The following is a 27,156-nucleotide window of genomic DNA, read 5'->3' as shown; positions in this document are numbered from 1 at the left end:
CTAATTTCTCAGCTGAAAAGGCCCCCTGCAGACTCAATTATAAGCAATTAAATGAGACCTTATTCCTGGTCTTATGCTAATAAGAGAATGTTGCCCTTTGTACATTTGAAAAAATCTTTTATGCACAAAATGAACAGATTGGACTGGAACCAGAATTATGTACACTTGGCCTCCCTGAAAGGGTATGAGGTGGCTTCCCATGTTATCCACAGATACAGAAAGACCCAGCACTATCTGATCCTTTGCCCTGATCCTGAGGTGCGTCAATTTATGTTAAGGCTGCGCACCAACCAACTACAGGTACTCATGTAGTGGGCCCTCACTTGGGCATTTTGCCTAAAGATAGGTGTTGTCGCATCTGTGGGATAGTGGATAACCTGGAAACAACTAGTCATGTCTTGACCCAGTGCCCTCGACTTGGCCGTACGTACATGTGTATGCTGGGTCGACGGCTGCATAATTATGAAGCTATTACGGGAGAATCCTTCTGGGATTACTGTTTAAATTCAGATACTATTGGAATCCAGCTGGCGCTATATAGGGTTTGGCTTCATATCTAAGCTGGCTTATGATAAAGAGCTTGGGGGGGACCAAGAGTAAGAAGAGTAAGAATAAGAAGAGCAGTATTATTCTCGGCTCTCTGTCATTGTCACTGCAAACATTTCTGGGGATGGATGTATAGTAGACTTTATCATTATTACCTTCTGGTATTTTTAACACTATTAGCATTGTTTGCATTATGATTATTACACTTCTGATCATTATTTTATTTTATGTATGACTATATGTGTGTATTTGAAGTAGTAATGATTGTATATATTTAGTAGATTGAATGATTTATGTGTATTTTGTGTAAAGTTCAGATTCACAATAGAATTATTATAATTATTATTATTTCTGGACTAAACGTTTCATGTGACAATAAACCCTATGGGCCTGATTCACAGAAGTGTTTTATAATGGTGCAATCCCATAGGAAACCGTTCTGTGAATCAGGCCCTTTACATTTTGTCACGCTTATATCTACGTTTTGGCAATACATCATTGATGGGTGTAAAAGGAATTCTTAATAGAACTCGGCTAATCTATTTATATATACTTCATTTAAGTAAAAAGCTTTAGGAGGAAATATCAAGTTTTCTTTTTAAAACATTGTGTGGCTGCTATTAGCCAGTTACACTGCAAGATTGCATGCACATATATTTTAAAAGACACCTTAAAACAACAAAAAACAAAGCACAGTGAAGCAAAAACTAGCACTTATTTTGTTCAGTTCTAAAATAAAATTAATTCAACATGTTTAAATGATTTTTCTTTATTGACAATTATCAGTAGTATAGTAGCAATGTACTATTTGTTTGGGCCACCCATAGAAAAATACGATTATTTAACAAATCCAATATATAAATATGCATACATAAACATGTTTACATTGCTTCAATCATGTTACAATCCAGGTTATCCAGTATTGGTAATATCCCTTAATATATGTATGACAATTTGTACAAGTTGCAGTATCACTTTGTTCCAGGCACAGTGCATACAAATGATGAGCTTGTCAGATAATCAGTCCCATCTTCTATGCAGTTGTTAACAGAAATGTCTTGAACTATTGTTACGTCCACAAAAAGTTAAACATGACACTCATTGTTTAGTACAAACAACGTTCACAATTGTGAAAATGCCTTGTGATGTGAGAAAACCCATCAGGATACCAAACGCATGAGCTCATCAGAAATCATTATGAATAGGAATGCTATGTTTAAGACTTAAAACACATCTTACAATGACCAACACATGTAAAACCCTATTACACATATTATAAATCAAAATGCATTTGCTGAAAGTGCTTTATTTTGAATGTTCAAATAGTATTTTTCTAAGCACAAGCTTAACCTGTACACAAGATACATGTTAATCATTGCCAGCCATCGTATGCAAGTGTACTATCAGTCTAAGGTTGTCTTCACCTTGCAGCTGAAAAGGGGTCTAAATGAAGAAGATTTGAAGCCTTTTCTCATATTTTACTTTACAGTATTTACCCAAAAGGAATGTACAGGACTGCTTTTCTCTTCAGCATATGCTGTAACAGGGGCGAGTTAAAACAAACACCAACTGTTAAGGAACTTAGCAATCTTATTGTCAGAAAGGTAAAGCAATGGCATCAATGAATCTGCCTGCTGCATCCTTTTCAGCATACTGGTGTGGTCATGGCAGTGTCTGTCACATCTTCATAGGTTTCTGGTTCGGGTGGCAGAACAGGTAAACCTAAAATTTCAGCCGCAAACATCCGTGATGTAATTGTTTGTGGAATTTCTTGTTCAAGCAACAATGCAGCACCTGATTCAGAAAGAAAAACGTCATTTAAGACAAGCACCCAACGCACATTAGATATATTATCAAAGCACATTCATTTTGGACGGCTTATCAATTAATTATTTTGGTTGGTAATGGTTGAGGAAACACTGATTATTTTTTTTAACTTTCTTTTTTTGACTTGACAACACACCATAACAGCAAGGGACGCACACAGTGCGACAACAAAATACAATCAACATGTTAAATACAGTACAAATGCATGATGGTTACTTCATATAAGCTGGTTGGTCAGGGACCGGGTGGCATCACAGAGGAGGGTCAACAAGTCTTGCACTTTGGGCGGCATCAGGGGAGGGCAGGGTGGGGACGGAGGATTCAGTATCAGAGTCCAAGTCCATAGAGGATATGTAACTGCGAAATTTCCTCCCTATATCCCTTAGTTTCGAGTGTGGATGCTGCATTGCGCCCCAAGACTCCTCGGTGTCCGATGCCCAAGTAACTGCCCCAAGCCATTGTGTATGAGTAGGTGCTCTAGGTTGGAGCCAGATCATCAGAATGCAGCGCACAGCTAACAGCATGCAGAGGCTGGCAATTTTCCTAGCATCTCGCCCCAGTGGAGGGAAGTCATGAAACAGGCAACGTAGAGGAGAGGGGTCTATAGTCTGGTCTAGAATACAAGACAGTGTTGAACATACTTCTGACCAAAATTGTAATAGATGGGAACAAGACCAGATCATATCAATGTATGTCGCCTTCTCAGAGCCACATCTGGGGCAGTTGGGGGGGCGGTCACTGAACATATGGTGCATTCTGCTCGGAGTATGATGATATCTGTGCAACACCTTGAATTGTATTAATTTAAATAGGGAATTGAAGGATACATTATGGGTGCATGCACACATCCGGGACCAGCGCTCATCTGTTATTTCCAACCCCAGATCGTCCTCCCACCGGCATCTCAGTTTGGTAAATGAGGGGCTGCTCTGGTCTGTAGTAGAGTATAAAGCCTAGACACCTTTCCCCTCGGAGTCGAAGGAGCATAGCCCAGCTATTATGGGCTTGTCTTGTGGTACCGTAGGAAAATTAGGATATCTAGTTTTAAGACTCTTCCGAAGAGAGGAGTACTGCAGCCAAGCCGGTGGTTTCCATTTTAGGGTAGGAGGAAGATCCGACCATTCAAGAAAGTTACCCTGTACATACACATCTCGTACTACCCTGAAGCCTCCGTCGGCCCAACGGGATACAATGGATTGTGGAACACGCGGGACCTCCAGAAGGAAATTCCAGAGCGGAAGATCCCTGTAAAGGGGTGGGGCGTGTCTAACAGCTTCCAGAGTTTAGTGAAGACTAGGGATGTGCTGGCTACTGGATCTGCTGAATCAGGGTCCGCCGGGGTGGGTTTGAGGATGAGGGAGCCGATTTCGCGGTCGCCGACTGTTAGCTTCTCCAGCCGAACATGGGGTGGTGGGTCCGTAGTGTTGAACCAGTGGGACGTGAACTGGGATTGTGTAACGAGCCAGTATCTAAGGAAGTCCGGAGCACCGAAGCCTCCGCACTCCATAGGAGTGGTTCATGTTGTTAATTTGAGTCGGACTGCACCGGAGTGGCACAAAAAACCATTGATTGTGCCGCATAGCGTCCGGAAGAAGTCATCCCCCGGCCACATAGGAAGATTTATGAAGCGGTAAAGGAACTGAGGTAAGACCACCATTTTAAGTATACCTATTCGACCTGCTAAGGAGATAGGAAGGTTGGTCCAGCTTGCAGTTTTAGCAGCTAGGTTCGTGAGATAGCTTAGATAATTATCCTCTCGTAGCATTGCGCTGCACCTGGATATCACCACCCCGAGATAAGTGGACCTGGATTGAGCCCATGTGAACCCCATTAGGTCAGAGGGGGGTTGTGTGCATTCGTGTAAGCGGGAACAAGACAGATTTCGAGCAGTTCACCTGAGGTCCGGATATGTGCCCGAAGCGGACCACGTCCTCCAGGATTGGGGCATGGTGAACATCTGGAGATCGGATATACAGGAGGGTATCATCAGCATATAGGGAGACTATATTGGCCTGGCCTGCCGTTCGCAGACCCCTGTGGGCATGCGTTTGGCGCATCATGTCTGCAAACGGTTCCATGGCTATAGCGAATATTAGGGGGGAGAAGGGGCATCCCCGTCACGTTCCTCTAGCTATTTGGAAGGGGGGGGGGGAGAGTACCTGTCCTACGTGCGGACTCTAGCTGATGGGCTAGTGTAAAGTAGCTTAACCCAGGCTCGAAGGTTGGGACCAAACTTGCATTTCTCCAGGACTCGCCATAGGTACTCCCATGACACAGAGTCGAATGCTTTCTGCATATCTAGGGAGGCCGCTACTGCTTGCACTTCGGGCCAATCCTACTGATCACATTGAATAGGCGTCTGAGATTAAGGGATGTGGAGCGGCCCAGGACAAATCCTGCTTGGTCGGGGTGGATACTATGAGGAATCAGTGAGGCCAGGCGCATGGCTAGTAATTTGGCATAGATTTTAACATCACAATTAATCAATGAAAGGGGACGGTACGAGCCAGATTGGGTGGGTGGTTTGCCAGGCTTGAGTAGTAGCATTATCATTGCTTCCCGGAGCATAGGAGGGAGTATGCCGTTTTCACAGGATTCTTCCCATAGAGCTAATAGGTGTGGGACCAGAAGGGGTATAAATCGTTTATAGAGTTCTATGGGGAGGCCATCTGGGCCGGGGGCTTTGCCAGATGCCAGCGAGTCTATGGCCTCTGAAAGTTCTTTGGGGGGTGAATGGCCGCTCAAGGGAGATACTGGCGTCAGTAGAAAGGACGGAAAGAGGGAGACTATCTAAATAGGAATCAATCTCTGGTATCTGGGCATTGTCTCCTTTTGAGTACAGGGAGCTGTAAAATGTAAGGAACTCCAAGTTAATGTCTTGTGGTGATGTAGCCAGTGTTCCATCGGGTCTCTCTACTGCAGGTATATTGGGGGCTCCGAATTCTCGGCGTATTAGTCTGGAAAGCATACAGCCTGGTCGCTCTCCTTCACCATACTTCCTTGCAAGATGGGGCCGTCAAGAAATTTGACCTCGCGCTCGGCCAGATTGCGTAATCCGTCCAGTTCTGAGCCCAATTGCGCTAAAGTTGCAGGGGAAGGAACCTGGGCATATTGAGTCTCGAGAGCGGAGAGGGCCGCCTCGGCTCTCGTAATGTCAGCGCAGATTTCTTTCAGGATCCCAAGTCCCGTGGAGATGGCAAAACCTCTGACGTAAGCCTTGAAGGATTCCCAGAGCGTGGCTTGTGAGGCCACGGAATTAGTATTAATTTCAAAGAATTACTCAATGGAGGATTCCAGTTCACAGCTGAAGACCGGGTCAAGCAGGGAATGGGGATTCATTTTCCACCGCCTGGGACTGTCATAGTCTGGGCCCCAGTTCAGGGAAATGACCACTGGCGAGTGGTCGGAAAGAGTGTGGTGGTGAATTGAGAGTTGTGATAGGGATCTAATCAAGATATCTGATCTGAGCCACCTGTCTATTCTGGAATGGGAGTCATGTACAGATGAGTAGGAGGAGTATGCGCGTGAGTCGGGGTACATGAGTCGCCATGCATCTATTATCGATAAGCGAGGGAGCGTTTTTAAAATGGAGCGGGCTGCTCTGGAGAGCTGGCGGGGTTTGGAACCCGATCTATCAAGATTGACATCCAATATGGTATTGAAATCTCCCCCCCATATGATGGGGATAAGGGGGAACCCTTCTAATAAAAAGGCCAGGTGTAGATAAAGATGACATTTGTATGGGGATGTTGGTTGAAATTTAATCTATGGTGGGGTGGCAGCCAGATCCAATCCAACCAGGGTGAACTCAGCGTTTTGCATGTATAGCCGCACCCCGATATCGCAACATATGTGATGCCCCTCGTGGTTGTCAAGCCCTTTTTAGCATAACTCCCTTGCTCCCCTCCGCCCACCTACATCCCTCCCCCAAACAGAGGAATGATATCCCAGCATAACTACAACAACACCCAGATTAACGGCATCAACGCCTGGGGGCCTGAGAGCTGGCCTGGCGGTGCTACTTCGGACTGGGGGTTATAAGGATATAGGTACTTCAAGACACAGTAAACCAGCCTGACCCATGAGGACCACCTTAGTCAAGGATCATTTGCACAAAGGAGAACAAAACCGACTACTAATACATTCTTATGAGGAATAGCCTCAACCAAGCTTGTGCTAAACACAGGCCTATAAACATTAGGGGCTTGGTTAGAGACAGAAGAGCAAAATACAGGGTCACCGAAGTGGCAAGGAGTTATCCAGGAAACATTTCATCGATATATTTTGAGGTCTCTTCCGGGATCGTGAAAAAGAATGTTTGGTTAGAGTGTTCAATTCTTAGCTTCGCAGGAAATAGCATGGAGTATTTAACCCCCAAGTCTCAGAGTCTTTTTTTCACTGCTGTGACGGTTTTGCGCTCCTGCTGCACAGCAACGGAAAAGTCTGGGTACAGATGGATCCTTGCCGCCCCAAGAAGTAACTCCCCCTTGGCCCTGGCTGCCCTCAAGAGGGCATCGCAGTCTCAAAAATGTAAGATTCTAGCTATAATGGGCCGCGAGGTGCCCCCGGTCTGGGCTTCGCAAGCAGGGAACGGTGAGCTCTTTCAACTGCGAACTGCGGGGAGAGTTTGGGGGCATCTAAAAGTGTTAGAAGAATGTGCTCCACATAGTCCTCCATGGGCTCTTTGATATTGTCCTCCGGTATCCCGATTATACGTAGATTATTACTCCTTGAGCAAGATTCGAGATCGTCATTCTTCTTTTCCACTGCCAACACTCGATTGGATAGTGTGGACACCACAGCTCGGAGGGAACCCAAATCCTCTTCAGTGGCCCCCATTCTTGTTTCAATCTCAGCCACACGGCCATCGGTCTTCTCGATATGGGTTTTTATAAAGGAGATAGTGCCGTTCATATCATCGAGCTTGGTGTGCAATGTGGTGAACCCCTTGCGGATATTTTCCAGCATCTTCTGCGAGTCATCTGGAGCAGGTGGGCCCGAGGTGGTGGGTGCCTCCTCTAGGGCTTCGACTGCCGGTCTAGCCGGAGCTTTGGAAAACATGTTTAGTGAACTCTGTCTTTTCCCTACACCAGCACCCTTAGTCATGGCGTGCGCAGGTTAGGGTTCTAAGGGATATAGGCAAGCGTGAGTGATCAGTAATCTTGGCTTGATGTCGTGACGATTGTTGTAGGGGGAACACCTAGACAGCTGTTAATGCGGATTGTTGGCTTGAGTTGCAGCGGGTTCCGCTGCTTAAATCTGGTGTCGGCCCTCTCCGAGGCTTGTCAGAGTGTCCAATGACAGTTATTTCGTAACTCTAGTCCCCCCACAGGGGTACTCCAGACAATAGCTTGACTAATTCAGGTGATCTGCGTTCGTGGGAGTGGCCACTGGAACCACTCAGAGGGTGCGCAGTCAGTGGACTGTTCACTGGCAACGGTAGCCCGGGGGGCCCGGCGTGTGCAGAGTGGGTGCCAGTGGACAATGCCAGACCATGCGAGTAGATGGGTTCCTGAGGGGTGACCAAAGTATCTGCTCACTGTTGAGGCTACTAAAACAGTCTCAGCAATTTTTTATCCCCCGTCGACGATCTATGGATCCACCGCCAGTTGTGGTGTTCCCAGTTCCGTTAGTGTCGTGCAAGGCAGTAGTGGTGGGGGGTGGCCACTCAAGGAGGCTTAGTTGTAAGTTTCCTGTTTCAGGCAGTGTCCCGGAGTCAGCCACGCGCCGCCCAGGTGTCCTTGGCAGAAACAGGCCAGTACCCCGGGGTGAGCCCTAGATGCAGCTGCTATATTACCAATGTTGAGATTGGGGTGGGCCTCGTAGGATGGGGAGTTTTGCATATAGCCACCAGATGAGGATGGCCCCCAGCGCTTATTCGTATCAGTAAGGGGAATCTCCTTACAGTTTATTGCGAGGCCAGTCCTCAAGGTGCGGGTTTTACCTCCAGCCGAGCAATGGGGTCGAGGATATTCCTCAGCGCCTCCGGTTCGTGTCTGCAGTCGAGGAACAGCCGCCCCTCTGGCCCAGGGGGGGGAGGAACCAGGGAGCCCCCGTGGCCACCAGGGCCCGCAGCACCGCAGTACAGGCGCGAATCGCCGGGGGGCCCCACCCCTCCTCCGGGGATCTTACCATGCCGGTGTCTTGCTCCGTGTGGGTCCGAGGAGGGGGGGGCAGCCGGGAAGGGGGCACCCACCCAGCGCACCTCAGCGGGCTCAACGGAACCTTGCAGCCCCCTTAGTGCCTCAGGCTACAAGTCGTGGGATCAGCGGCACGATGATTCCACTTCTGCCCGGCGGGCGGCCCCTCAGCAGACCCTAGATCGTTACTTTCCGCAGCTCCCGGTCCTTTGTTCGGCACAGCACGGGGGAGAGCGCAATGTTCGTAATCTGATTATGACTGCTTGGCGCGCTCCCACGACCAGGAGCGCCCCTCCCCCACGAAGGCCAGCCCCGCCTCGGCGTCTAGTAAATGTAGGGGGCCGTGGCTGCTGGAGTCGCTGCATGGGGCGAGGCAGGTGTGTACAGCGCCCAGTCTCGCCTCGGTCGTTTCTCTATTCCCCGGCTGTCTCCCGTCACGAGAGTCGCAGAAGATGTGGTGGAGGTGTTCCCTCAGTGGCCACTGTAGGTAGAGAAGGATCCACTACGTGAATGAGGCTTTATTTTAATCTTTAGTGTTCCCCAGTCCGGAGCTCGGCACTCAGGCTGCCATCTCCATTCAGCGCAACAGCGCCCCCCCTGCCAATTTAATTTTAAGATCACATTTGATGCATGTTCCTTATACAATATCATAATAGTCATACAACATAAATTGCCATTTTACCCAGTGAACCTAGAACAAACCAATATTAAGCTAAATGTTGGGACAGCATGGCTTGGAAAAGTTCTAACACACTATAGCTGCATGCCGAAATTACACTTTTAAGCAAATAGTTTATTTAAATTATCACATATTCTGGGTAAACAAAATGTTTTTCTAGCACTGGACCAAGAGAGACTTCCTTGGGATTGAATCCAAAGCAATGCACACATTTAAAACTAAAACTCAGTTATAATTTTTAAAACCAAGTATGAAACTGAACATAAAATGTAAGAGGGATGTTCGAAAAAGGTAAAGAGTGAAAGGAAGCGCCCCCAATTTCAGCACGATCCTCCCCGCAATGAGAGACAATAAGGGACTCTCCCGTAGTGGGAATAAGACCAGGACAGAGTGCGGGTGAGCGTAAGTGGGAGTTTATCCAAAGAATAGGGCATGCAAAGAACTCTGCAACCTCCGAGAGCGCTCTGTCTGACAATAGCAAAGACAGGCGTATTTCTAATACAAAAAACGTCATCAGAACCTACACACTATAGGGGGCACAAGTTAATTGGGATTGGGTGGCGTCGACTAACTATAGGTGTTGCTGCAGCGTGGTTGGTCTTGGCGTGAGGACGTCACTGGTCAGCCTCGTGGGTTGGGTTGGGCCTGGCAGGCCAGCTTGAGGTCATCCGAGCGGTGTTGGTATGCTGGGGCAGCCTGTGACAAAGATGAATACCTTTCCTGACTCGTTTGCCCTAGGCCATGCACACTGCAGTTATTCAAGAAACGACATCTAAGTTCATCAATAAATCGCTCAGCAGTTTGTCTTATAAAATAAACGCAACACATGAGGAATGCACCTCGTGAGAGGTCCGGTGGTTGTCGGTTGGGGTGAGATTTACCTGTGTCCTATTGACCGGTATTTTAGGTCGAGGGGCTGGGCTCTGGGGCCTGAGCCGAATGATACATGTCTGTCTGCCGCGTTAGAAGTTATTATATAAATGGGTCTCTGTGTCTTGTCCCAGTGATGGGGGTCGTCTTTGCACGGGGTCATGATTCTTGGGGTGGTCTAGGGGGGGTTGTGGGATTTACGAGAGGGTGCTGGTAGATCAGTAGATTCAAACGTGGGTTTATTACCGTGCTGTAAATAACACAGGTGGCGGGCTGTGGCCTTGGGTGCGGTACCGGGGCCTCTGACTCTCTGAAGCGGCTCCAGCTTGGTTGGGGGAGGTGAGGGAGCGCGGCACATGCCTTAGCTTCTTTATCTGGCAGGCTTGGTAGGGTGGGAGGGAGAATGGCCTTGCATATATTCACAAAGGTTTTTTCCTCGTGCGTTGCTAACTTTTGAATGCAGAACTTTTATAATGTTCCGCCTTATTTTGATGTTATTTAAACACACATATATATTTCAATTTCGTTACACATTTCTTTAATACAGTCGGTCCGAGTACCTTTTCATTACCTAACATTATATTTACTACATGGTGTGATTATTTTATGTACATTAGACGTTACACGAGGTAGTTCTAGGTTATGGCCTACAGAGATTGATGCTCGCTGCTTTGGGTGATTAAGAAAACATATATGAGTTCGGGTTTCTACATAAAATTGAAAGAACACTTATACAGATAAAGGCTATACATTTGGTCGACATCTTTCTCTGTGGTTATAGCAGCACTAGTCCAGACCTGGGGTGGTATCATGTAACGTTACATCCTTATGGCTTATTCACAGTTTACAGGATCTGTTTAAACAGAGGTAGTTCGTTAATACCAATACTTGAATTATTTTCTACTTTCTTCAGATAGTGATGCTTCAGCTTTTTTCCCGTCACCCCGGCCTCGCGGACCAGGTCGTGCGGGGTGCAATATTACATTGTGAACGATAAAATGTTACAGTGTTAGCATCTCGGGTTAGCTCATACCCGGCTTTTCTCATGGGAACGCGCTCGCAGCGGATCTACCAGGGCTACTGCGGCGGCAGAGATGCATGAAAGGCCCTCCAAAGGTGGGGGCCTCGTTACAGTGTGCTGAACTCACGCCATGTTTGCTAGACAAGATGGCTTCTAGGCCTAACTGAATTTTGGTATATGCAGGGAACGGATACGTGTGGGCAATGTCGTCGGCGGGTGAACCCTCCTCCACCTGGGCCCGGGTGGCATGAGGGGACGGCCACCGAGTCATGGTCCTCACCTGGGGAGAGGCTGCAGGTGAGGAGGGCCTCGCGGCCAGTCCTCCCCTACATTTCCCCCCTTTCGTTACTAAAGTAACGAATTCTTTAGCTCTTCTAATCTTCTACATTCTTGCTCCTCTATCACTGCGTCATCCCATGCAGGTGTTCCTTTTCTAGGCATCCAGGCTCTGCATACCCCCCTCAAGCTCTCACCTCTTCTAGCATACTCATCTGGTGTACATGTTAAATATATACAGTCACCAGTTTCTTCCAAGTCTACCCAGACCTCCTCATACCATTCCAGTTCCACGTCTCGTGGTTCTTTGATAGTGGTGTGCCATAGTTTATCTACTATGTACTTATCACGGTACATAGGCACTAACTGGTACCTGGGAGTGTTATCTGTTCCTGTCTGTACATGTACTTCTTGTGTCGCCTTAATTGTACCACCAGAGTTGCCCATTGTCACCATCATCATTGCACCGTTAGGGACTGCGTTAGCACAACATCGGAGGCCCACCTGGCACAGGCAGAACACCACGAGGAGGACCACCACAACTGGTATCAAGAACTTCATTGCCATTCCAAGCCATGAGGGAACCCAGGAGAAGATATTGTCGAACCATGAGCTATCTTTAGCCCCACCTTCCATCTTCATCTTCTCTCCCAGGTTATGTACTGCTTCAATGACGTGGGACAGGGACCCATTTTCTGCGTCTTCAGAAGGTACGAACGTGCAGCACGCACTTCCTATTTTTCGGCAAACACCTCCATCGATCGCTGTTAACAGGTCCAGAACATACCTGTTCTGCATGGTCATTAGTCGCAGAGCTCGTAGTTCCACCTTTATTATGTTGAACCCTTCTTCAGTGTCATTGGCCAGCTGAATCAGTTCCCACCGTGTGATCTGGAGCCATTTTGCATTTGCTCTTGCTTGGACACTTGAAACACTTTGCTCTTGCTTGGGCGCTTCCTTTCAGTGGTGACCCCGATAGCGTGATATCTCCAAATTATTTTTCCTAACTCCTTTTTAACGACCCCCTTGTGGCACGAGAATCTCCGGTCGAGAAGGGATACGCACGGTGAGCCGGCTCCGGGAGGCTGCCCGCCAACGGCGACCGGCACAATAAGAAGTGCGCACTCAATGAGAAAGGGTACGGGATCCCGATTGGAAAAAAATCCCCTTTAAGTGCCGCTCGCCGGAGCCAGGGGCTGACCGTTGAGTTACCGGTGACACTGCCTGGACGGACCCAGTTTCGGAGACTATCGGTTCAAGACGGGCACGTGAGTACTGAGTGCGAGCGATCGTAAAGGGGAAGGGAGGGGAAATTGTGAACAGAAGAACGGGGACAGGTAGAGGAGAAGAATAACGGGGGTCTACTAAAGACGGGTCTTGAAACTTTCTTTATCTTTTCTTTGCATATGGCCATTAGGAGTAAGAAATAAGTGAAGTGGTAGAAGTGACGGAAACCTAGCTCCGAAAGGGGGTGGAAGGCGGCGCCGCATAGTGCTATCTAAACTAGTACTGGGAATATATGAAGAAGTAAGAAATAAGTTATTGGTGTCTGGCAAAGGGAGACACCGGGAATATTTTTTAGTGATTGCTACTCTCTCTATTTCTTTTTTCCATTCCACGGGGCAGGGGGAGAAAGCGAAAAGGGTATAAGGTAAATATACTTGTAGAAGAACTATAAAATAGGGAGCACATTTGTAGGAGTGGGGATTAAGTAGTGGCACGTACAGACGTGAACACAGTAACCTTAGCAGAAAAACAGGGACAGCTGGCCAGGGAGGAAAGGGAGGAAAAAAGACGAGGTGTGAGTGGAAAAGTATTATGAAGGGTGCGCGCACCGTGTGAGTATTGGAGACGAACGGTTGACCGCGAGGTGGTGCCAGAGAGTGTTGACCATAACTAGTAATTGATTAGTTGCAAGTGAAATCACATGAGAGTGTATGGGAATGGGAAGGAGATGAGCTATGGTGAGTGAGAAAGGATTTGCGCAGTGAATAAAATTGGGTGATAATTTTTGAGACGTCCGCTCTTGTCTGTGCCATAAAGGTATACATACACATATCTACACATAACTAAAAGTAAAGAAGGTGGACACGGCTGTGTTAGTGATTTAGAGTATGGGGGCAGAAACTCCCTTGTCACATATTTGTAAGAGCTTACCGGGATACGCTGAACGAATAAATAAATATCACGATCAATGGGTAACAGAATTGAAAGGGGAGGGTCTGCCCCAGATTTGGCCCGAGGGAGGGTCTTTTGACAAAAGCGTTCTTGATATGGTACGAGCATGCATTAGCCTCAAGTATAAGGGGAAACAATGGCAAAATAGGAAGGAGATATTAGACCTCTGGAGATTGTTTGAGGAAGTACCCCCACCCAAAGCTCCGGCACCAAATATTGATCTACCTTCCACCACAGATAATCCACTGATGGTTCCAAGAGAGGAAAAGGAACAGCTAAGTACAGGACAACCTGCGGAGGTGATTAGTTTGTACCCGATATTACCTAAACCAGCCCCCGCAGCAGGATATAGCGACCCTACTTATGTGCCTCCCCCCACAACTGGTACACCACAAAGACCAACAGCCCCCCCGCCATACGAAAGCACCAGAGAGCGCGCCCAGGGAAGCACACAGAGGGTGGATATAGAGAAGCTAACGAGTGACTTAGAGTCAAGGCTTACTGTGGCAAGGGATGAACTCTCAAGAATAAAAGACATATGTGAGCGCACAGCGTGCGCCCCTACACAATCAGGACGCACGTCTAGAGCGTCGAGCGAAAGTAGACAAATTGAGGAAGGATGGAAAAAGGGGGAAATACTGTTCAGGATTGAGGAAGAGCCGACACGAATAATAGAGGTAGGAGCAGTAGAAGGGAGCATTGGTGATGTATCACGAGAGAGAGGGATCAGAGAGGACTTGTTATGTGATGTCAGAGGAGGGTTGGATGAGAGTGATAGGTTGAGTATGGCAGTAGGAGGGGAAAGCGAGGAGGTGGACGGTGCATGTTCGCTAGGGACTATAGACGACGAATGGATGGGACGACTAAGAAATAGGGTGGGGAAGATGGCGTCATTGGAGTCAGCAGCGACTAAGGAAAGGGAGGGTGCAACTGCAAAAGGGAAGTTACAACTTCCATTGATACACAGAGGGGGGGGGGAGACCAAACTATATACCATGGGCTCAGATGGATAAGGCTAATTTAATGAAATTATTGCCCCAGCTGTCAGGAGGGGCGAGCAAGTGGATATATGCATTTGAGAAACATACCGCCGGCATACCGTTGGCAGTAGGCGATGTGAAAAGCCTACTAGTAACCGCAGTAGGAGATCAAGCGGACAGAGTATGGGCTAAGGCTGGTTTCCCGGCCGTGACGTTAGACTGTGATCGCCATGATGGGGCTTCCTTTAATACAGTACGAGCAAGGGTGTGGGACGCACTGCGGGAGACATTCCCAGATACCCCTGATTTACAGTCAGTAATGCAATGTACAATGAATGACGGGGAGGATGCTATGGATTACATTCTCCGGGTGCAGGAGATGTGGAGAGCGGAAACGGGCACGCCCTGGCACCAATCCACATCTCTATTTTATTTTATCATTAAGAGAGGGCTCCCAAAAGAGGTGCAGAAGGCACTCGATAAAATAGCGGGCGTTGAGGCAAAGGGGTGGCCAGAGATCCAAAGTATAATAGTGCACCATTGCAAAAGGATCAAAGAGAGAGAGAGGGAAGTAGCACAGAAAAGGTTGGCAGACGAGGCAAAGTTGGTACAATCAAAACTGGTGAAGGTTGCAGCAGCGGTAGCAGGGCTCCCACTCATGAGGGAGGGAGACGAAGGAGAGGAGGGGCAAATAGCAATACAAGGAAGAATAGCGGCAAATTGGGCAGGACAAGGACAACGACAGTGGACTGAGCAGGAGCAGAACGGAGGTCCAACGTGGCAAGAGTGGGCCCCAAGAGGGGGAAGAGGTGGGTACAGGGGCCGAAGAGGAGGACAAGGGTATGGAGGAATGGGAGGAAATGGGTGGCAGGGTCCCAGAGGTCCACAGGGGAGCTGCTGGAATTGTGGGAGATGGGGGCACTACTCAAGAGAGTGCAGGAGCAGACAAAACAACGGGTTCCAGGAGACAGAGCAGTACGGACACCCCCACCCAGGAAGCCCCTACGGCCTCCCCATGGGACAATACCAGCAACCAGAAAATGTAGGACAAAGAAGTAACGCACAACTACACGGACATCAGTACAGAACACAAAACCACCCACAGAATAATGACAATATGCAATACACGCCAGGTAACACTTTCGCCACAGTAGCTAATGGAGCGCCTGCCCCCGCACCTTACAGCGGGGTGTCAGTAGTTTCGGGGAACATTTTTGATCAAGGGGGGGCAATGAGACACCCCGCATAGGACAGCCCACAGAGAGCACTTGCGTGTCCAGTACTATCTACGACCCACAATGCATCAGAGGAACCATTGATAGGAGCGCAGATAGGAGACAAGCAGTTCATATTCATGGTGGATTCGGGAGCGGAGAAATCATGCATTAGAGAGGGCCGGTTCCCGTTATCTAATAGAACGTTAGAGACGCAGGGGTTCTCTGGGGCTGTAATTGAAGTTCCTTACACAGAGGCATTGGATGTGACAGTGGGGGGTAAAACAGTGAAAGCACCCTTACTGTACTATGAACACTCTCCCATTAATTTGCTGGGGAGAGATCTCTTAAGCAAACTAAACATGACAATATCATTCACAGGGAGCGGTATCGTATGTTCGACGCCAGGCATATGCCCCCTCCGCATATTAGCAGTAATACACGGCCACTCAATCATGCAAGAGATCAGAGGGTTACCAAGAAACAAGGAGATGTTTGTTGAGGGCATGAGAACATTGGCTCTCATAGTACCAGAACTAAAAAGGATGGATTGGAGGATTCCAGCCGAATTCCTTTTCCGCCCCATAGCAAGCCCCGACACTGCTCCCGGGTCAGTGCTATCGTTGGATTTACACGCAGTACACGTGTCAGCAAACAGAATATGTGTGATTGGCGTTGACATGGAAGGATGTGAGTGGCGGACAGTACTGTGTACAAATGCAAATATCCCACTGAGGGAGCTCTCGGACGAGGAGCTATTTTCTGACACTGAGACAGATGGCGAAATAGTGATGGAACTAGCAATGCCGTGCGACATTGTAGTTACAGCCAGAAAAACTCAAGTTGAATTAATGGCAGTAGTAGGAGCACCACATGCATTTTTTGATGACGACATGAGGTTAGTACCCACTAACATATGGACAAATGGCCCCCATGATGTGGGGTTATTACATGGGGTTCAGCCTGTGGTAATAAAACTGAAACAGGGAGCAATTTTACCCCGGGTAAAACAATATCCATTATCACGCGAAGCAGAAGAAGGGATCAGAGAGACACTAGATGCACTGCTAGCACAAGGAATAATAGTGCCCTCAAACTCCCCATGCAACACATGCATTTACCCGATTAAAAAGGCGAAGGGAGGTTCATGGAGGATGATACAAGATTTACGCCCACTCAATGATGTGATTCAGAAGGAGTTCCCTTTAGTCCCGAACCCGGCGACAATACTGTGCAACATTCCGAAAACGGCATCCCACTTCACAGTTATTGACTTGAAAAATGCATTTTTCTCGATTCCCTTAGCAGAAGAGAGCAGGTACTTAACAGCGTTTACACTAGGGGGGAGGAGGTTCGAACACTGCAGACTACCACAAGGATATTGCGAGAGCCCAAGCATATTCAACAGGGTACTACATGAAGATCTGGGGAATTTGTCTGTAGAAAGCACAGTGATCCAGTACGTTGATGATTTATTGGTTTGTGCACAAACTGAGGAAGAGTGTAGAAAGGACTCAATAACACTCCTGACATTATTGGCCAATAAAGGGTACAAGGTGGACAAGGGGAAGTTACAATACTGTCTGACAGAGGTCCTATACTTGGGACAGCTGATATCAAAGGATGGCAAGCGGATCATACCAGACAGGGCACAGGCGATTAGAACAGTTGGGGAGCCCAAAACAGTAAAAGAGATGCAGAAATTTCTGGGTATGTGCAACTATTGCCGAGCATGGATATTGGATTATGCAGCGTACACAAGGCCCTTGTTACAGGCACTAAAAGAAGCACAGCAGGAAAACAAACACATAGAATGGACAGAAGAGATGAACACAGCATTTAACTCACTAAAAGAGCTGATATCAAGCGCTCCAGTACTGGCAAATCCAGATTATGGGCGCGAATTCTTCTTATTTTCACACTGCAAAGGAACACTGATGACAGCAGTACTGACACAAAAGACATCGTTAGGGCACAAACCACTGGCTTACTATAGTGGCACCCTAGACGCAGTAATGCAAGGTCATTTCGCGTGCGAGCAATCCCTAGCTGCAGCCGCGTTCGCGATTGAGAAAAGTGCCACGATAGTGATGGGCTGTCCTGTGACACTGTTTGTGGAACACTCACTCTTTGCAATATTAGAGCGATCAAAGAGCACATTGACGACACAACGCGCCACAGCATATGAAATAATACTGTCCAGCGCAAACATCCACATAGTAAGATGTAAAACAGTGAACCCGGCCACATTCATCACAGAGGCGTGCACCGTAGAGGACATGCAGAACCACAACTGCGCTACATACACAGGTGACGAAGGTCAGGATCAAGTGATTTTTGAGAATGCCCTGAACGAGGGAGAGGTGTATTTCGTGGACGGGTCAGCATCAATAGACATGGAGACAGGAGAGAAACATGTGGGTATGGCAGTTGTACGATTAGAGGAAGATGAATACGAGACACTAGTGCAACACCGCCTCCCATCACACTATTCAGCCCAAGCAGCAGAACTAATAGCGCTAATAGAAGCATTGCATGCCGCCAAGGGGTGCGCAGTGACAATATATACAGACTCAGCATACATGACAACAACAGTACACGGCGGGTTGGCACGGTGGGGGCGGAGAGGGTTTCGACGAGCAGATGGAACACCGGTTCAGCATGCAGAATTATTGAAAGAACTGATTGAGGCCCTGCAAGACCCCACGGCAGTGGCCATCGTAAAATGCCAAGCCCACACCACAAATACAGATTTTATATCTTTGGGGAACGCGGCAGCAGACGCCGCTGCCAAAGAAGCTTCGTATTTACAGAAAGGTGAAGTAGGAGAGTACATGTTGCACCACACAGCAAGCCAAGAGGTCCCCACAGGATACAACATGATGCCCACACAGGAAATAATAGAGCTGCAAGAGGGAGCTAGTGCAGAAGAAAAATTGCTGTGGACTAAGAGGGGATGCAGCAAATCGCCGACTGATTTATTGTGGCGACAAAAAAGTTCAGGAAAAGCGGTAATGCCAGTTACATTGTTAGAAATAGCATTTCAACAACTACACTTTCCCGCACATAACGCAAAGCAACACATAATGGCGGACATACAAGAAGATTGGTTTGCACCTTGCCTCCATGAACACATCACAAGGCTGGCTTTAGAATGCACGACATGTCAGATTTACAACTCAGGTATGACATTGCGCACACTGAGAGGAACGATACCAAAACCAAATGGCCCATTCAGAGAGCTCCACATTGATTATGTAGACATGGGAGAAAGATGTAACAGGGCTCGCTACATGATTGTGGTTGTATGTCCATTTTCGAGGTGGGTGGAGGCAGGCCCCTGTGCGCGCCCTGATGCGAAGGGCGCCGCGAAGTTCCTAGTGCGGGAAGTATTCCCGCGCTGGGGGATTTGCGAAGTTATTCGCTCAGACAACGGCACGCATTTTGTTAATGAACTATTCAAGGAAGTGACTACGCTATTGGGAATAAAGCACAAATTATGTTCGATTTATCATCCTCAAAGTAATGGCGTAGTGGAAAAGATGAACGGTCTGTTAAAAAGCAGATTGTCAAAACTGTGTTTTTCCCTTAAAAAGACCTGGATGTACTGCCTGCCTTTGGCCCTGTTTGAGTTACGAAATCAGCCAAGTAAAGACCACCATTTGTCCCCGCATGAGATCGTCACGGGAAGGAGAATGCACACAGCGCATTCGCCTCTCCGTGAACGTTCTGATGCACACAGAAGTGCAGCGATATTGGGAGAGGAGTTCACAGAGTACTTGAAAAAACTGACACGGGCAGCGCGCGTAATTGCGAAGCAACTAGCCCCCCCCTCTACAAGAGAGGAGGGGAACACAACAGAAACAGAGACACTGCCTGAAAAACCATTACAACTAATGCCTGGTGACCTTATATATGTCAGAAGTTTTGTGCGAAGGTGGAATGCGCCACGTTTCCATGGCCCTTATGAGGTAGTGTTTTGCACACCCACAGCAGTAAAGGTGAAGGGCCTACGATACTGGGTGCATTTGACAGACGTACGCAGAGCCTATAGCGCCGTGGAAGGTGAGGTGCAGGACGAGGCGCAGGCAACTGCGGACAATGAAATTGTGCAGAATGAATGATGGGAATTTTGTGTGCATTAAGTGATGAACATTGAACGCGACTGGCGCACGACAAGTGTACTGAAATAAATATGTATATATATATATATAATTTTTTACAACTTTTGAAGGTTTTTGTGGTTTTTTTTTTGGTTTTGGAGAAGTTTTTTTTTCTCTCGACTTTCCTTTTTATATATGAAATAATGTACGGATAGTAATGATTGTAAAGTTACCTTGTCTGTGGACACACCCCCTCCCTCACCCACGCCCATACTTTGTCGAAACAATGTCACAACGTTAGAAATGTTTACATGCTTGTACTTAATGCACTTTTATGTTTCAAACAGGATTTACTATGGCATCGAATGGGCAGCCTGCAACTAATAGATTTGTTAGATTTAGAGAAATGTTAGTAGATAGATTGACATATTCATACGAATGTGGTTTATCAATGTGTGTTATTGTGTTCTTCATCTCAATATTTTGCCTGGTGACATATTGGTTCATAGCGTTCATCTCTATCGAGATGAACGAGGGGGGAGGGGGGAGTAACACCACCCTTGCCCCTGGCACGAATTCAATTACAAGTATGAATATTAGAGAAGGTGATTTTTTGGTCTGGGATGGATCACACTTTGTATGGGGTTACTATACTGCACCACCCACTGCTGCCCTGTCACAATCAAGAAATAAAGATATGGAAAATGACACAATGTCCCCACCTGAAATATATAACAGCCCCACTACCCTTCCCGCCCCGATACAAAACAGCGATTTGTTGTTTATTGAGGAAAATGGAAAAGTAATTACGATGACAGAACACAAGTTCCTATATGAGGAATTGGAAAAGGGGGGTGGGAATGAGAAAGGGGGGCCTATTATTTCACCTATCGAAACTAAAAGGCATAGGAGGGGGGAGAAAAGTAGGCGAAGAAGAGAGACAAGTAGGAGGGGGTATGATGAGTATTATGGGTTAGGATTAGACAAGATGGAAGACCCACGACACCCCCACCAAGCAAATAAATGGTATGCAGATATGAGTACAACAGCTAAACAGACAACCAATGAAAGCTGTTATGTCTGTTCGCTCATCCCCCATGCATCAGGCACACCCAAAGTGTTGTTGCCAAGAGAATTGCCCATTGTGGATGCCCAATGTCTCCTTCATCTCACGCTGTGTAGAATAAAGAACACCTTCCAAGCACACGATGTCTCTTTCAAAATGATACAGGACAACAAAACGTGCTATTCAAAAGCGTCTGGAGTGGTCTGTCGTAAAGAACCTTTCTTTGCAATACAAGGGACGCTGTTTTCCGAAAACAAATGGAAAGATGAAGAAGTACTGTGCAAAGCGGAAGCACTGAAAGGTGTCCAACCAGACAAGCTGCGGTGGATGGAAAAAACGTGCTTACCAATATGGAAAGAACACATCTCTAAACTAACATGGGTAACAGCGATGGAGAAACCCTTCAAGCTACAAAGTGAAATACAAAACGAACTATGTTTCAAGGGAGAATGAAAAGTGGCAATGGGAACGAATAAAAACTGTAACAAAACTCTCACCATCCCAGACATGAAAAAAGGAACAGCAGCACTAATGGACACATACTGGGTATGCGGGAATCAGGCTTACTTGCACCTTCCCCAGGCATGGAGTGGCAGCTGCTCAATGGCCACTTTGCATTCGGCCCTAATGGTGATTCCAGAAAGTCACGTCGACGAAAATAAAAGGACGCAAGGAAACGTGAACAAGGATGCGACGTCTCCCACTGCAGAAGCGCACCTCTATGTCCTGTCCTCCGGAGGGAAAGAAGAGGAGCTATCACGGAACAAGCGAGCATCGAACTACATATCACAAGCATCATCCGATTTATTGGCACAGATCCCAGACAGGTATCGCCTGTTCAGCTCCGTGGAAACATTTTTTGCCTCACTAGTTTCAAGTGTCCAAGCAAGAGCAAATGCAAAATGGCTCCAGATCACACGGTGGGAACTGATTCAGCTGGCCAATGACACTGAAGAAGGGTTCAACATAATAAAGGAGGAACTACGAGCTCTGCGACTAATGACCATGCAGAACAGGTATGTTCTGGACCTGTTAACAGCGATCGATGGAGGTGTTTGCCGAAAAATAGGAAGTGCGTGCTGCACGTTCGTACCTTCTGAAGACGCAGAAAATGGGTCCCTGTCCCACGTCATTGAAGCAGTACATAACCTGGGAGAGAAGATGAAGATGGAAGGTGGGGCTAAAGATAGCTCATGGTTCGACAATATCTTCTCCTGGGTTCCCTCATGGCTTGGAATGGCAATGAAGTTCTTGATACCAGTTGTGGTGGTCCTCCTCGTGGTGTTCTGCCTGTGCCAGGTGGGCCTCCGATGTTGTGCTAACGCAGTCCCTAACGGTGCAATGATGATGGTGACAATGGGCAACTCTGGTGGTACAATTAAGGCGACACAAGAAGTACATGTACAGACAGGAACAGATAACACTCCCAGGTACCAGTTAGTGCCTATGTACCGTGATAAGTACATAGTAGATAAACTATGGCACACCACTATCAAAGAACCACGAGACGTGGAACTGGAATGGTATGAGGAGGTCTGGGTAGACTTGGAAGAAACTGGTGACTGTATATATTTAACATGTACACCAGATGAGTATGCTAGAAGAGGTGAGAGCTTGAGGGGGGTATGCAGAGCCTGGATGCCTAGAAAAGGAACACCTGCATGGGATGACGCAGTGATAGAGGAGCAAGAATGTAGAAGATTAGAAGAGCTAAAGAATTCGTTACTTTAGTAACGAAAGGGGGGAAATGTAGGGGAGGACTGGCCGCGAGGCCCTCCTCACCTGCAGCCTCTCCCCAGGTGAGGACCATGACTCGGTGGCCGTCCCCTCATGCCACCCGGGCCCAGGTGGAGGAGGGTTCACCCGCCGACGACATTGCCCACACGTATCCGTTCCCTGCATATACCAAAATTCAGTTAGGCCTAGAAGCCATCTTGTCTAGCAAACATGGCGTGAGTTCAGCACACTGTAACGAGGCCCCCACCTTTGGAGGGCCTTTCATGCATCTCTGCCGCCGCAGTAGCCCTGGTAGATCCGCTGCGAGCGCGTTCCCATGAGAAAAGCCGGGTATGAGCTAACCCGAGATGCTAACACTGTAACATTTTATCGTTCACAATGTAATATTGCACCCCGCACGACCTGGTCCGCGAGGCCGGGGTGACGGGAAAAAAGCTGAAGCATCACTATCTGAAGAAAGTAGAAAATAATTCAAGTATTGGTATTAACGAACTACCTCTGTTTAAACAGATCCTGTAAACTGTGAATAAGCCATAAGGATGTAACGTTACATGATACCACCCCAGGCCTGGACTAGTGCTGCTATAACCACAGAGAAAGATGTCGACCAAATGTATAGCCTTTATCTGTATAAGTGTTCTTTCAATTTTATGTAGAAACCCGAACTCATATATGTTTTCTTAATCACCCAAAGCAGCGAGCATCAATCTCTGTAGGCCATAACCTAGAACTACCTCGTGTAACGTCTAATGTACATAAAATAATCACACCATGTAGTAAATATAATGTTAGGTAATGAAAAGGTACTCGGACCGACTGTATTAAAGAAATGTGTAACGAAATTGAAATATATATGTGTGTTTAAATAACATCAAAATAAGGCGGAACATTATAAAAGTTCTGCATTCAAAAGTTAGCAACGCACGAGGAAAAAACCTTTGTGAATATATGCAAGGCCATTCTCCCTCCCACCCTACCAAGCCTGCCAGATAAAGAAGCTAAGGCATGTGCCGCGCTCCCTCACCTCCCCCAACCAAGCTGGAGCCGCTTCAGAGAGTCAGAGGCCCCGGTACCGCACCCAAGGCCACAGCCCGCCACCTGTGTTATTTACAGCACGGTAATAAACCCACGTTTGAATCTACTGATCTACCAGCACCCTCTCGTAAATCCCACAACCCCCCCTAGACCACCCCAAGAATCATGACCCCGTGCAAAGACGACCCCCATCACTGGGACAAGACACAGAGACCCATTTATATAATAACTTCTAACGCGGCAGACAGACATGTATCATTCGGCTCAGGCCCCAGAGCCCAGCCCCTCGACCTAAAATACCGGTCAATAGGACACAGGTAAATCTCACCCCAACCGACAACCACCGGACCTCTCACGAGGTGCATTCCTCATGTGTTGCGTTTATTTTATAAGACAAACTGCTGAGCGATTTATTGATGAACTTAGATGTCGTTTCTTGAATAACTGCAGTGTGCATGGCCTAGGGCAAACGAGTCAGGAAAGGTATTCATCTTTGTCACAGGCTGCCCCAGCATACCAACACCGCTCGGATGACCTCAAGCTGGCCTGCCAGGCCCAACCCAACCCACGAGGCTGACCAGTGACGTCCTCACGCCAAGACCAACCACGCTGCAGCAACACCTATAGTTAGTCGACGCCACCCAATCCCAATTAACTTGTGCCCCCTATAGTGTGTAGGTTCTGATGACGTTTTTTGTATTAGAAATACGCCTGTCTTTGCTATTGTCAGACAGAGCGCTCTCGGAGGTTGCAGAGTTCTTTGCATGCCCTATTCTTTGGATAAACTCCCACTTACGCTCACCCGCACTCTGTCCTAGTCTTATTCCCACTACGGGAGAGTCCCTTATTGTCTCTCATTGCGGGGAGGATCGTGCTGAAATTGGGGGCGCTTCCTTTCAAGAGGAAGCTATTGAAGAATTCTGCAGGAAGTAAATAAAAAGAATGAAAGGTTGATGGGCACAAAGAGGGAGGTGACAGAATCATAAATAGAGAAAGCAACGACAATCAAAGAGAATAAGAAGGTTGTCAGTTACTTGGGACTAAATATATGAAATAATACAGCAAAGAAAGAGTTGAACAAAAATGACCTGCAACAAGAGTGATCAGAAGTCACTACAGATGAGTAAAATACGTTAATTCATTATTCTGGAAATCAACACACATTTAGTGGAAGGGAATGTGAAAACAACTGACAAGAGTTTCTGAATTAAATAGCTAATGAAAACAGATGCACGTTCCAGAGGATGTGTGTGAATAGTAAGTCGATTCAAAATAAAGCCTTAATCACAAGAAAAAGGAGAAAGCCTGGACGGAGAATGATTTAAAAATTAGGAAATAAAAGATACAGGAGACTGCATAATAGTAAAGGCCAGTCCCTTTTGGAAAGAAGGGTTTAGGCAGACATAATCCCAATTCATGTTGCACAAATTGACCCTCTGTTGATTCTACAGATTAGGGTGTAGAAAAAAAGTAGAGCCTTTTGTTGGGATCAGTGGGATGCCTCTGGAGGATGGTAGGCCTCCCCACCAACCACACAATGCAAACTTTCGTAAGGTATGCCTGTGTCCAGCGGAAGGCCAAAAGGGCAGAGGGAAGCCTGAAGGCTCTCTCCTAAACTAGAATGAAAGCAAGATAAACGGGTTAAATTATAGATTCTTACTTAGGGAATGAATAAGTAGCCTGCCTCCCTCCTTTTTAGGCATATTTTACCTGGGTTCAAAAGCAAGGATGTAGAAAACCTAAATTTAATGTATTGGCGGTCCAGAGATTACAAGACCGTTCCCAAACTGAATCCAAAATGAAAAAGTCCAAAAAGTTCAGTAATCCAATATGCATATAGTTCCATGTTCCAGTCTTCTCCCAACTATGTTAGAGATACGATCCAGAGAGTCAATTCCAGAAGAAGAAAGAAATAGACCACAGAGGGATGGTCCCAAAAATCCAATGCAGGCATCTAGACAGCAAAACAAACTGGAAATCCAAAAAGCTCACCACGCCACACCAAGCATTGCAACCAATAGAGGGTATTCATGGCCCATTCCTAAAAAACATAACAGCACTCCTGAATTCCAACAACAACTGGATATATGTTATCGACAAGGGAATTCACAGGCGCAGTCTAAGATAAATGAAGCTGAAGTCCAAAAACCAAGGACCACTGTAGACAGAAGGGAAACCACTGCTTACTCCCGAGGGCAAGATGAAAAGCAATATGAGTTTATTACACTGTAATTTTATTCAGAGTTTGGCTTGGGACGTTGTGGATACGATGACATCACCATCACTTGATTTCTTGTTTTCTCCTGAATGATCCTTCTTCTAGCCACCATCACAAATGCTAGGAGCGCAGTGCAGAGAACCTGGAAACCCACTGCTGCCACAGGATCACAAAACACCATATAATGATGTCTTTTTCCGAGTGTCATGGACTTATCCTCACATCTGGAATTTTAATCTATGTTTTAATCACCAGTTTTTGGAGGTAGTCCTGGCAGCTCAAACCTAGCTCTGATAGTCACATTAATAGAGCAACACAGCCTAGAGGCTGGTATAGCTATCTAGCACTAACAAAACATTATTTGGACATGTGCACATATATTGTGTTGAGCATCGTATTCTGCATGAGAAAACTCATGCCAGGTTAGGGCGACAGGTTTCGAGGATTATAGCGATTGGGCTCATCTTCTTTAGGACCATTCGTGCTTTTCATAGGGTTAACTCCCTCTCTGAATCAGTGTCGTGATCCAGATGACACCTGCGCTTCCTGTGAGGAAAAATAAGGTAGAGAAACAGAAGGGTAAGTATACCCCCTGCGTTAGCACGCATCTAAATGCCTGCGTGTTACATTATGTGTGTATTACCTTTACTCTAATATCAAATATGGTGCAGTGACTAAAAGGAATCTACTCATAGGGCCTCATTACGAGTCCGCCAGTCCGGACTTAACGTTGCCGGTATAACCATACCTGCACCGTTTCCGCGATCGCCAAATTCTGACCTACGAATCCAGAAATATCACCACCATAAACCGCCACCGCGGAGTTAACGCACCCGTGAACTTCGTCTCCACGGGGAAACCCCCCCAGTTACCGGCAATACGTAACACTTTGCACATTACGAGTATCATGGACATGGAAACACCGCCACAAAATTTGCGTAAAAACCGTGAACACGGTGACGGTATCGCCGCCACTGCGAACGTGACGTTAAACAGTGCCTGGTGAGCTGAATCAGGCCACAGGTGCAGCAAATGAGCCCAGCTGGACCCAGCAGGCAACTGGGAGCCTACAAAAGGCCCACACCCAGGCCAACTCCAAACACAACTATGCAGGCAGCAGCTCTAGCAGCATTGGGACTGGGGCTATTGAACCAACAGGCAGCACTGCACATGGTGGCAGTAATGGTGCAGAGGAGGCGCAGGCGGCAGTTAGCAAACCCTATGCCCATGCCAAACCCAGTTGTGCAGCCGGCACGACCCCGCAGG

The 27,156-nt window shown here is 47.2% G+C and overlaps 1 protein-coding gene across 1 annotated transcript in view; it reads right to left on the bottom strand.

Annotated features, from left to right (window-relative positions):
• Positions 1–1,901: 1,901 nt before the first annotated feature.
• CFAP251 (cilia and flagella associated protein 251) overlaps positions 1,902–27,156 on the bottom strand; it is a 1,318,836-nt gene continuing 1,293,581 nt past the window's right edge. Inside the window, exon 22 of the mRNA XM_069619593.1 lies at positions 1,902–2,340. Within this exon, the coding sequence (XP_069475694.1) occupies positions 2,192–2,340 (149 nt within the window). The 3' untranslated portion in view covers positions 1,902–2,191. The remainder of the gene's footprint in view (positions 2,341–27,156) is intronic.

Source organism: Ambystoma mexicanum, chromosome 10 (genome assembly GCF_040938575.1).
Source record: "Ambystoma mexicanum isolate Mex_15411 chromosome 10, UKY_AmexF1_1, whole genome shotgun sequence".
In the NCBI taxonomy this organism is placed as follows: Eukaryota; Metazoa; Chordata; class Amphibia; order Caudata; family Ambystomatidae; genus Ambystoma; species Ambystoma mexicanum.
The sequence above is the reverse complement of the archived record's forward strand: the minus strand, read 5'-3'. Positions and strand labels throughout refer to the sequence as shown.